Below are 13,000 nucleotides of genomic sequence, written 5' to 3'. Positions count from 1 at the left end.
GAAATGTACAAAATATCTTCATGCAACATGATCTTTACTTAATATCCTAATGATTTTTGGCATTAAAGGTGCCCTACAATCAAAAATTGAATTTGTCTTGGCATAGTTAAATAACAAGAGTTCAGTACATGGAAATGACATACAGTGAGTCTTAAACTCCATTGTTTCCTCCTTCTTATATAAATCTCATTTATTTAAAAGACTTCCGGAAAACACTCGGATCTCAACATAACACCGACTGTTACGTAACAGTTGGGGTCATTAATATGTACGCCCCCAATATTTGCATATGCCAGCCCATGTTTAAGGCATTAGACAAGGGCAGCCAGTATTAACGTCTGGATCTGTGCACAGCTGAATCATCAGACTAGGTAAGCAAGCAAGAACAATAGTGAAAAATGGCAGATGGAGCAATAATAACTGACATGATCCATGATATCATGATATTTTTAGTGATATTTGTGAATTAAGTGTACTAAATGTTTCGTTAGCATGTTGCAAATGTACTGTTAAATGTGGTTAAAGTTACCATCGTTTATTACTGTATTCACGGAGACAAGACTGTCGCTATTTTCATTTTTAAACACTTGCAGTCTGTATAATTCATAAACACAACTTCATTCTTTATAAATCTCTCCAACAGTGTAGCATTAGCCGTTAGCCACAGAGCATAGCCTCAAACTCATTCAGAATCAAATGTAAACATCCAAATAAATATCATACTTACGCGATTAGACATGTTGCATGATGAACACTTTGTAAAGATCCATTTTGAGGGTTATATTAGCTGTGTGAACTTTGTTTATGCTGTTAAAGGCAAGCGCGAGCTCCGGGGGAGAGGAGCACGAGAATTTAAAGGGGCCACAGCCTGAATCGGAGCATATTTAATGATGCCCCAAAATAGGCAGTTAAAAAATTAAATAAATAAAAAATCTATGGGGTATTTTGAGATGAAACTTCACAGACACATTCAGGGGACACCTTAGACTTATATTACATCTTTTGAAAACACGTTCTACGGCATCTTTAAAGAAAAATCAATAATTTTGACCCATATAATGTATTGTTGGCTATTGCTACACATATACCCGTGCGACTTATGACTGCTTTTGTGATCCAGGGTCACATATTATATATAGCCTGCCCTGATTTTTTTATTTTTTGTTGCAAAATGTAACTATATTATCAGCAGTTATTGCCCAACTTTATCCATATACATACAGTACACTGACATAAGAAGTAGCAAATCTCAGCAGCTTGATTGGTTTTTCTAGTTGAAAATAATCTCTTTGATCCATTTCAATCTAGTTTTCTCCCACTTTATAGTACTGAAACTGCACTTGTAAAGGTAGTGAATGATCTACTACTTCCTGGTGTTCTCCGTCTATACTTCAGCTACTTGACCTCAGCTCTACCTATACTGTCTCCAATGATTTCCTTACTTCTTGCCTCTTGGATGTGGGTATTTCTAGTGCTACTCTTTCTTGGTTTTCTTCTTATCTCTCTGACAGACAGTTCTACATATCAGTACAGGATTTTCAATCACCTACTGTCCCCCTGAAGCAAGGTGTCCCCCAGGGATCCGTTCTCGGGCCATTATTATTCATAATTTACGTACTACCTCTGGGTCAGATCGTACATCATCATGGTTTTAATTATCACTTCTACACTGATTACATCCATATATACACTATCTAAATAATTTTTTTTTTATGTAAAACTGGTGTAATGTAGATAAGTCCATACCGTGCCCTCCTTGACCCTCTCCATACTGAACGCTGGAAAAGAGGTTGGGGTGTGCAGGCCAATGCTGGTGATGCCGTTATGTTCCAAAGAAAGGTTTAGTCTGCCGTTACGAGTGAGGGTGGGCGTGAACACCTGCGATGAGTGACTCCTGATGCTGCCCGTACGACGCTTGTTCCACGGTGTCGCCATGGAGCCCGCTCGGCTCCGCCCATCATCATGAATGCTGTGTTCATCATCTGCAAATTCGGCCTCTGAATTGTTGCGCGGCCGGAAGGTAAAGATACTGACTTGGCTTCCACGGCGAGTGCTCAGAGGATGGGAGGAGAGAGTGGCTAGGAGAGGGTGAGCTGGCTGGAGGACGGGAGATTGAAAAAGAAAGACAAGACATAAGAAAGACAAGACATTCATATCACAAGACAGATTTTTTACATTTTATGTGGAAAATGTGGTATTTTTATATTTAAATTTTAATTAGGTTAATTAAAAGTGCTATTTCTTTTTGTCTATATTTTTTTTTATATTCACTGGCAGTCAAAAGTTTGGAATAATTAAGTTTTTTAATGTTTTTGAAAGAAGTATCTTCTGCATTTATTTGCTCAAAAATACAGTAAAAAGTGTAATATAGTGAAATATTATTACAATTTAAAATAACTGTTTTCTATTTGAATATATATTCAAATGTAATTTATTTCAGTGATCAAAGCTGAATTTTCAGCATCATTACTCCAGTCTTCACTGTTATATTTATTTTTGGCTTTAAAAGTGTCATTTTTCTGTTTTTAAGAAAGGGTAACACTTTACAATACGGTGTCATTTCTTAATATTAGCTAATGCATTATAAATGCTGTTTTTTAATCAGGAAAAATGGCTTTCCTGAAAGCCATAAATCAAACAGTTCTGAAATAGTTTGGAAATACTTACTTTCTCATCAAACGGGTCACATTTTGGCGAAATGTTGTCCTCTGTCTCCTCTGACAGCATTCTGTGAGATCTCAGTCTACTTCGGCATTTCACAGAGTCTTTTCGAGAGAAGGTTGATGGAGATAAATCCACTGCCAGGGCCATCTCAGCCTCTTTTCTACGCTGTTTTGCTAATGCCTAACACCAAGGACAACAGAAAAATCAGATGTGCTTGAGCTGAATTTGCAAATGAAATGAAATGCATTGAGTATAACAACTGTTTATACTCCTAATATACAGGGTTCTTGCAGTGCAAAGCAACACATTTTAGGTAGGTGCTGGGAAAAGTACATAATTTCACTAATTTTAAGCTGTATTCAAAATCAACATAAAACGACGTTCACAATCCATTTAACTTGATTTTATTCACTGATAAATGGCAGCCAAACAGGAAAGGCAAACATTTGTTATTATTATTTTTATTATTATCTGAAAATGATCTGAATGATTATATGGAAGCTTGTTTCCGCCACTGAATAAAAAATAAAAAGGTCATTGCGACTTTGTATCTCACAATTCTGACTTTTTCCAACAATTGTGATTTTACATCTCGCAAATCTGACTCTTTTCACTTTTTCCTATAAACTTGCAATTGCGAGTTATAAAGTCAGAATTGCATTATAGTCACAATTGCGAGTTAAAGTCAGAATTGCATTATAGTCACAATTGCGAGTTATAAAGTCAGAATTGCATTATAGTCACAATTGCGAGTTATAAAGTCAGAATTGCGTGATATAGTCACAATTGCGAGTTATAAAGTCACAATTGCATTATATAGTCACAATTGCGAGTTATAAAGTCAGAATTGCATTATAGTCACAATTGCGAGTTATAAAGTCAGAATTGCGTGATATAGTCACAATTGCGAGTTATAAAGTCACAATTGCATTATATAGTCACAATTGCGAGTTATAAAGTCAGAATTGCGTGATATAGTGACAATTGGGAGTTACAAATTCAGTATTGAATTATAGTCACAATTGCGAGTTATAAAGTCAGAATTGCATTATATAGTCACAATTTCGAGTTATAAAGTCAGAATTGCGTGATATAGTCACAATTGCGAGTTATAAAGTCAGAATTGCATTATATAGTCACAATTGCGAGTTATAAAGTCAGAATTGTGTGATATAGTCACAATTGTGAGTTATAAATTCAGAATTGCGTGATATAGTCACAATTGCGAGTTATAAAGTCAGAATTGCATTATAGTCACAATTGCGAGTTATAAAGTCAGAATTGTATTATATAGTCACAATTGCGAGTTATAAAGTCAGAATTGCATTATATAGTCACAATTGCGAGTTATAGACAGAATTACGAGATATAAACTCACAATTGCAAGTTATAAAGTCAGAATTTCTCAGATAATTAAGTTTATATCTTGCCATTCTGACTTTATATTATGCAATTGTGAGTTATAGTCCGAATTCATTGTGAGTTATAAAGTCAGAATTGTGAGATACAATATAGATATTATACATTATATAGATATTTCCCTCAGAATTGGACTTTGTAACTCACAATTGCGAGTTTATATCTCACAATTTTGAGAAATAAAAGTCAGAATTGGGAGTTTAAATAACACGCAACTGCGACTTTATATCACGTAATTCTGACTTTATAACTGGCAACTGTGAATTATATCTCGCAATTCTGAGAAAAAAAAGTCAGAACTGTGAGATAAAAACAGCAATTATCTTTTTTTTTTTTGTTAATTCCATGGCTTCCAAGCTTCCATACGATTATATTGAACTTATAGCTTTACATGAGAGTGGCAATTGTCTGGTACTTGTCTGGTCCTTATTTTAACCAAAAAACTTACCAACATTTAAGATGGCCAACCCCAGTTTAAATGAAACTGATCTAACCTGTTTGGCTTCACAAAAAGTTAAGAAGTTCAGGTAATGATTCTTGTTCATTTCAGTCTGTTAATGTATAAGAATAGTTGTCGAATTACACTCTGTTCCTTGCGTAGCTGTTCCATCGCCAGCTGAAACTCTCTTTCTTTTGCCCAGGCTTCTGCGATGGTCGCCTGGTTTTGCTCCTCGTATGCCATGGCCACGACAGCCAGGATCAAGTTCACCAGGTAAAACGAACCCAGAAATATCACCAGCACGAAGAAAATCATGTAGGTCTTCCCTGCTGACCGCAGAGTCTGCCACAGAGACGGAGAAGAGAGGTTTGCAAAAACAATTAGTCTCTGTGATAAAAGGTTATTATTTCTTCAATGTCAGGGCTTGTACCTGATGGTAGAGGTTTTCCCAGTAGTCTTGTGTCATTAGTCTGAAGAGAGCCAGGAATGCCCAGCCGAAGGTGTCAAAGCTCGTATAGCCGTAGTTTGGGTTCCGACCTGTTTTTAAACAGTCAAACCCATCAGGGCACTTCCTGCGTATGGAAGAAACATGAAGATATTTAACAGCAGGAATAATAATGTGAGACATAGGGGAGCGTATATCAGAAGAAGAAAGGTTCTATATAGAACCTTAAAGGGTTCTGAAACCTTTTGGCATAAAGGTTCTTTAAAATTGAGTCAAGAACCCTAGAGTTCCATTTAGAACCCCACTGAACCGTTTTTTCTAAGAATGTAGAATGGGAACTTGGAGGAATGTGATGAAAGCATGTTTAGGTCTCACTTCAACCCCAAAATTTAATGGAAATATATTATATATATTGCTTCCAAAAAATTTATCCTATATTTATTAAAAATGAAAATAAGTGCAATGATTTTTTCTTACTTGAAATTACATATTTTAAAGGCAGTACAACAAATACTACCATGACGTATAAATATAAGTACAATTTAATTAATATGCACTACCATTCAAAAGTTTGGGATCAGTAAGATTTTATGTTTTTGAAAGAAGTCTCTTTTTCTGACCAAGGCTGCATTTATTTGATCAAAAATACAGTAAAAACAGAAATATTGTGAAATATTATTATAAATGTTTTCTATATGAATATGTTTTAAAATGTAATTTATTCCTGTGATCAAAGGTGAATTTTTTCAGCATCATTACTCCAGTCTTCAGTGTCACATGATCCTTCAGAAATCATTCTAATATGATGATTTGCTGATTATTATTATTGTTGAAACCATTTTTTTCAGGATTCTTATGAATAGAAATTCATTTATTAGAAATAGAAATAACATTACTGTTATTTGTGATCAATTTAATGTGTCCTTGATGCAAAAAAAGTATCAGTTTCTTTAATCCCAAACTCTTGAATTGTTAGTACTTGTCAAATATAGAGGAACTCATCTCAGTTCCTGTAAGGCAGCACAGCAGTCACATATGTTGAGGCCCAAAAAAAGATTATAAGTAAACAGATGGGTATCGAGTTGCAGTTAATTTTTTTCCCCCTGACCTCAGTCCTTCCTCTCTTTCTCTCCGTTACCATGGTGACATTAAGTTTGAGTGACAGGCCAAGCAGAGGACAGACGCATGTCAATCTGACAGAGGGATCATTTAGTAATGGAACTGCCAACAGCTGGACAGCAGAGCCGCAAAACGAGGCCATCTGTAAATCTCTCGCCCAAAGGCAGAAAGAGAGAGGGAGATTGTGCAAACATGATCTCTCTGACAATGTGTTCAAACACACACAGGTTTATATAATACAGTGCAGTACAATACCACGCTCAGAGACAGAGTCATAGACAAGAGGAGAGATCTCACAGTACAGGGTTATCTCATGATTATCCTAAAATATTCGAAAAGGAGAATAAAAATAGGCACTAATGAGAGAATTGTTGATCATTTTATATGTATGTATCTTTACGCACTACCGCTCAAAAGTTTGTGGTCAGTAAGATTTTTAATGTTTTAAAAAGAATGCTCACCAAGGCTGCATTTATTTAATCAAAAATACAGTAAAAACGCCTACGCGTGACCTTTCCACCGTGATTACGTAACACGTGGCACATCGCAGAGCAGTGCAAGATGAGCATTTGTGGTTAAAAAGTATATACTTTTTCTTTTTTTTAGAAAATGAGCGATCGTTTCACTAGATAAGACCCTTATTCCTCATCTGGGATCATGTAGAGCCATTTGAAGCTGCACTGAAACTGACATTTGGACCTAAAACTGCCCCTAAAAGTCCATTATATGGAGAAAAATCCTACTACTTTTTTGGCGCTTGAAAGTTTCAGTTGCAGCTGTCAATGGAGGGACAGAAAGCTCTCAGATTTCATCAAAAAGATTTGCGTTCCAAAGATGAATGAAGGTCTTATGGGTTTGGAGTAATTAATGACAGAATTTTCCATTTTTGGGTGAACTAACTCTTTAAAAGTGTTGTTATGGAGTGAGGGAAACTAAAATACATGTTTATAGTGTTTATAATGTTTGTTAGCATTTTGTTTTATTACTGTTATTTTACATTATTTCAGAATATAATAATAAAATGCATGTTTTTTTTCTGTCAACAATGCAATTTTGACCCAGTGAGATTCACAGTCATGTGCGACTTATTTTCTGTAAAATACGGTACATAGTGTCATTTTGATTAGATTCTAATTCTGCATATGAAGTTAGGGGCCCTACTTAGGGGCCTTGACAGTTAATCTTATCAAGAAGCTTGTTATTCCCAGCTGACTGCATTGGTATTTGCAAGAAATGTTCATCACTGTATTTATAAGTTGCTTTGGGTAGAAAGCATGTGCTGAGAACTAACTTTAAATTTATCAGTGGCACTGTGAAGGATTTTCTTAACAAGTCTAGTAAATAGCAGCAGGGCCATTTTATGCATGCTATCAATCTACTACAGAAAAAAACAGAATGACAACAAACACTATTTAACACTATATAAATAAGCTGCCTTAATATCGCTGTAAGTAATTCATTGATCTGATCTAATGTGAACATCATTTAGGGTGTTTTCTATCAGTATCTTATTACATGTCATTCTCTCTCTCCCCTTTTACAGTACTTTCTATACAGAGAGAGAGAGAGAGAGAGAGAGAGAGAGAGAGCAGTGTAATCCCCAATGTTCTGTTGTCATAAAAACAGCCATTAACAAACCTACAAAAGGGCTTAGGATGGATCAGATGTGAATGTAGATGGGAAATCCTCTCTGAGATGTGTGCTGTGAGCCCAGAAGAGCGGTTATGTGTGCTAAAGTGTTAAATCTCAATTAATTACAAAACCCTATGCTACACTTTTAAAAATAAAGTTTTTTTATTTGCATTGATGGTTCCATGAGGAACCTTTAACATCCATGGAACCTTTCCATTCCACAAAAGGTTCTTTATTATGGAAAAACGTTCTTCAGATTTTTAAAATGTTCTTCACACTAAGACTGAAAGGTTCTTTGCGGAAACAAAAATGTTTCTTGTTATTGCTGCGAAAACTCCCTTTTGTAACCTTTTTTTTAAAGACTAAATGAAAGCTTGAATTTTTTGCATGTTTTCTGCGAGTTATTCAATAGTTCAATAATTCAAAATCCTTTCATTTGGCCAGTAAATTAGTTAATTGTTGCTCAAGTTAAAATGCAAATAAACTGCATCTCCACAGTGGATATATATATATATATATATATATATATATATATATATATATATATATATATATATATTTCAAATAAAACAAAGATTGTTGGAGTACAAGTTTTTTTACGTCTTAAGTCTTTCTACTTCAAAATGTTGTTTAATTGAATATGATACTTGCCATTTCTTTGTAATTAATGGTGAAATTTATTAGCAATTTCTGAGTGAAAAATGTTTCTATGCTCATTTTTTTTGTGTGTGGTGGGCATTTTTGTTTCTGTACCTCTCAATCTTTAATAATCTTTGCCCTAACAGTGCAGAATTGCACATTAACACAGTTGGGTATTTAGCACAATGAAATCCTTGAACGAGCCCTGGCACCACAAACATCATCCCGTGGCTCCGGTCTGAACAGTGTTGCTGGGATTTGCAGGATTATGTCCCTGCACACTGCTGGTAACCACACTGATGGTTAGTGAGACCCACAATGAAGGACTTTCGCTCTTAATTCAGCGGATTATTGCCGTGAGATTGTTTATGCACAATCAAAAATCCCCACTGAGTGTTCATGGATTGTATACGATAAAGTGTTTCCGTTAAAGTGGAATTCTTTTAATGAAGTAATTCTAATTATTTGGCTTACGTAAATGAATAAATTAATTTGCTCTCCTAAAGCCTTTGCTGTAATTTGAACACTAAAGTGGTTAAAGACTTTAAAGGCAGGGTAGGCAAAAAAATGTATAAAATTTTTTTTTCAAAATTTGTTTAAACTTTATTTATATATCAATACATAATTAAAATGTAAGTACTCTGAAAAAGAAAGTATAAAAATCGAGTGTCTGTAGACCTCTCACGACTGTTTTAAAGACAGCTCATTATTTCCATTCACTCCACCCCCTCCCTTCTGGGCTCCTTCCAAAGCCACGCCCCCAAAACGCATGAACGTGCGACTCCGACCACTGAGCTGGAAGACGCGTTATTTACCTGAGACGAGCGGAGAGGAAGGAGCACAGTGCATGTAGTGACATCATGTCAGAATCACATGTAATAAAAATAACTTTATAATTATGAAGATAAACAAACAAGATGTATTTTAGTACTCACTATCAAGCTAGCATATTGATATTGGTAAAGTTTAAAATATATATTTTTTGATTCGCTAACGAGCTAGTTATCTATAAGGCAAAGCTAAAAACAGGTTGCATGATACACGTTTTTCCATTACCATCATTTACACTGTGATGAAGATGAATTTCGTGTAAGATTCATAACATATACGTTGTTCTACAGATCAACAGAGTAACATACACTCAAATATCAACTCACAACTGCATTGCAGACACAAAATAATAACACACACATACAACAAAGTGTGTACGACACACACAGATACAAGATAAAGACATCAGTAAACATAGGTAGAGAATATAAAAACAAAACAAAGGCGAAAAAAAACGTGCAGGTAAACTTACAGGTGAACATGGTAAAAGAGTTAGACAGAGGGTAAAATTATGCACAATTCAACACTATAGCTATCATTATTTATCGTCTCTACTACGGCTCGCTAAGTAATGTTATGTTAGCTATATTACGCAGCTACGTGTGCTAATGACACATGCTTCATGAAAAAATAAACAAAAAAATACGTATGATCAAAATACAAAAAGAAAGATTTACCTGTCCAGCAGAAATAAAGCCATCAAGGAGTCACTTTTCAGCCCCTTGAGTTCCCTCAGTTCTCGCCATCGCTGGAAAGCCACGCCGATATTAACTCACGTTTTATTTCTTTGTTTATCCAAAGACTTTTTGTTCATTGCCTTTTCTTGTACTGTTACTGTCTTCCTTTTTTTGCCTGGTTTGCCTTCACTAACTGCATAGGCCGATACTGTGAATTTAGCTTGCTGTTTCTCTGCCATTGTTTTGGTATTCCTAGGATCCATGCCTCTTGGATTCCCCAAATCAAACGTGCGCGCGCAAGTGGGCAGGTCATGTGTGGCAAAAGGGTGGTTGCCATGGTTGCGAGAGAGTGACAGCCACCTATGCCAATTCCTATGTTTCGTCCCGGATGGAAATAATGAGCTGTGTTTAATACAGATTAAACGGTCTAGAGTCACTCGATTTTTATACTCTTTTTATCAGAGTTCTTACATTTTAATTATGCATGTATATATATAGAAGGTTTAAACAAATTTGGAACAAAATTTCTTACCTACCCTGCCTTTAAATAGGCCATTTGATGCCCTTTCACAAATTCTCTACTAGAATATGTTTTTATGATGAACATGTAAAAAAGCAAAATAGGACTTTTTAAAGAGAATAATCAATGAAATTGGGTCAATGCAAGGCATCAATGCTGATGATCTGAGATGTTTAGGAAAGTGCATCATAATCTCTTGCCTCTTTCCCATAGAAGAATCACTGCAGATATATTAGCTTAGAGGTTAGTTAAGATAAGTGGTGGACTGGTTACCTTTTAGGTCTCAAATGAGGATTGGTTTGAGCACTATATGGGAGGGCTAAACCAGTGGGGTTAGATAGAGACAGAGATAGATAGAGGTTAGAGAGTTAGACTTGTGGGTTCGAGTCTCAGTACCAGCAGGAAATGTATGTGGGGGAGTGAATGAACAGCGCTCTCTTCCACTCTCATTATCCACAGCTGAGGTGCCCTTGTGTGTTCAATACTCACTGCTGTGTGTGTGCACTTGGATGGGTGAAATGCAAAGCACAAATTCTAAGTATGGGACACCGTACACAACTACACGTCATGTCACTTTCACTGTCACTTTCACTTTAATAGGGCATTATAGCTGTATAGCAACATTTTCTAAAATATATATTTTAATTTATTTTATTCACCCAAAAATGAAAATTCTGTCATCATTTACTCACCCTTATGTTGTTCCAAACCTGTATGAATTTCTTTCTTCTGCTGAACACAAAAGAAGATATTTTGAAGAATGTTGGTAACCAGACAGTTGATGGTAGCCATTGACTTCCATAGTATTTTTTTTTCCTACTATGGAAGTCAATGGGTGCCGTCAACTGTTTGGTTACCAACATGCTTCAAAATATCTAGAAAGTAACCCATACAGGTTTGGAACAACATGACAGAATTTAAATTTTTAGGTGAACTATCCCTTTAAGAGCAATGATTTTTGTATGTTCATATACCTTCACTTTTATTAGAGACAACTAGTAATCACCCTGGTTTGGGAAACCTGAAAACCATTATTATTTAGCAGTTCTATTTTTTGCAAATTTTACTTAACATTACAGTATATAGGGCTTTAAAGCATACCTTCCTATTGACTGCTCATTTAGTCATATCATGAGAGATTGAGGTTAACACAGACCTCTGATTATATGCCACATGGCACTATGCTGACCGCTGTCTCCTCACACGCAGAGACGGCGCTGTGTGTTCTCAGATAAACCATCATCCCTTTTTAGGATTTATGGAAATTACTGCTGCACTACGAGTGTTTCATTTTATAGTAATGATAATAGGCTGAATGAGCTCATCTGATACTGAGCGATTATCTACATAAGGCCGAGCTGAAGCACGCGACGTCTGAAGATAGATCTCGTAGTCGTAACCCTGTACAGAAATTCTTAAAGGGGTCCTTGATTATGATTTTTACTTTTTTAACTTTAGTTAGTGTGTAATGTTGCTGTTTGAGCATAAACAACATCTGCAAAGTTATGACGCTAAAAGTTCAATGCAAAGGGAGATAATTTCTTTTACAGAAATCGCTACACTGACCCTAAAATTTACATAAACCCTGCCCCCGAGAACACGCAACAAAGGGAGTGAGGCCATGTTGGGCTGCTTTAGAGAAGAGGAAGAGTTGTTGTACTAGAGTGTTGTTGTCATGCCGTCATTTTACACCGGACAGCTTCACAAATGATGATCAATTCAACGCTGGATTTGAACAAAAGATTAACATGACGGCACATGCTAGTCGATGAGTTGCATCAACTCCACAGCAACTACATAAATTTATCCACTAACCATTCAGAAACGTCCAGTTTCATTCTAAAAGTTGTAACTTCTTCCTGAGTCTCTCCATCAGTGTCAACTCCAGTTTGAACAATGTAAGGCTGAACACCGTTACTGACAATCCTCATTTTGGCTGCGTGAGATTCTCCAGCTTTGTTGTTGTGAGCAGTTAAAGCTCCGCCCTCTTTTGGAAAGCGGCCGGGAGCAGCAGCTCATTTGCATTTAAAGGGACACACACAAAAACGGTGTGTTTTTGCTCACACCCAAATAGGGGCAAATTTGACAAGCTATAATAAATGATCTGTGGGGGATTTTGAGCTGAAACTTCACAGACACATTCTGGAGACACCAGAGACTTATATTACATCTTGTAGAAGGGACATTATTAGGTCCCCTTTAATTCTAAATTAGAAGTTCTCACGTATCTAATGTAATAAGTCAGATAACTTACCCAGCATCGCTTGTGTATCCGCATATTAAGGCATCCTTGGATCCTTCAATTTTGTAGAAATTGTCTGAGGGAACAAGAGTGAGAAAAATTCAATGACTTTTGCAAGACGTGTCAGAATGAGAATCACTGTGAATGGCTATTCAGTTTGATTACAGAGTTCATCAGTATGTTAAACATCTCTAGTGAATCCAGTAAGCTTAACAGAATCTAATACTGACTGACAAAAGTTATCATGGTGAGTTTCATTGATTTGTTTTCAGCGCTGATCACTGAACCTTGTTCAACATTTAAATATTAACATGTAACGTAGGGGTTTGAATCTTTGGGCTGACAGCAAATCGATTTGATTCACAATTCATTG

The 13,000-nt window shown here is 35.9% G+C and overlaps 1 protein-coding gene across 1 annotated transcript in view; it reads right to left on the bottom strand.

Moving 5' to 3' along the window:
• scn12aa (sodium channel, voltage gated, type XII, alpha a) overlaps positions 1–13,000 on the bottom strand; it is a 74,578-nt gene that overhangs the window by 28,864 nt on the left and 32,714 nt on the right. The window contains exons 8-12 of the mRNA XM_048162616.1: positions 12,640–12,703; positions 4,953–5,094; positions 4,667–4,864; positions 2,668–2,844; positions 1,747–2,097 (exon numbers count right to left, since the gene is read on the bottom strand). Of these exons, the coding sequence (XP_048018573.1) occupies positions 1,747–2,097; positions 2,668–2,844; positions 4,667–4,864; positions 4,953–5,094; positions 12,640–12,703 (932 nt within the window). The remainder of the gene's footprint in view (positions 1–1,746; positions 2,098–2,667; positions 2,845–4,666; positions 4,865–4,952; positions 5,095–12,639; positions 12,704–13,000) is intronic.

This window comes from Megalobrama amblycephala, linkage group LG17 (assembly GCF_018812025.1).
Source record: "Megalobrama amblycephala isolate DHTTF-2021 linkage group LG17, ASM1881202v1, whole genome shotgun sequence".
NCBI classification, from domain to species: domain Eukaryota; kingdom Metazoa; phylum Chordata; class Actinopteri; order Cypriniformes; family Xenocyprididae; genus Megalobrama; species Megalobrama amblycephala.
The sequence above is the reverse complement of the archived record's forward strand: the minus strand, read 5'-3'. Positions and strand labels throughout refer to the sequence as shown.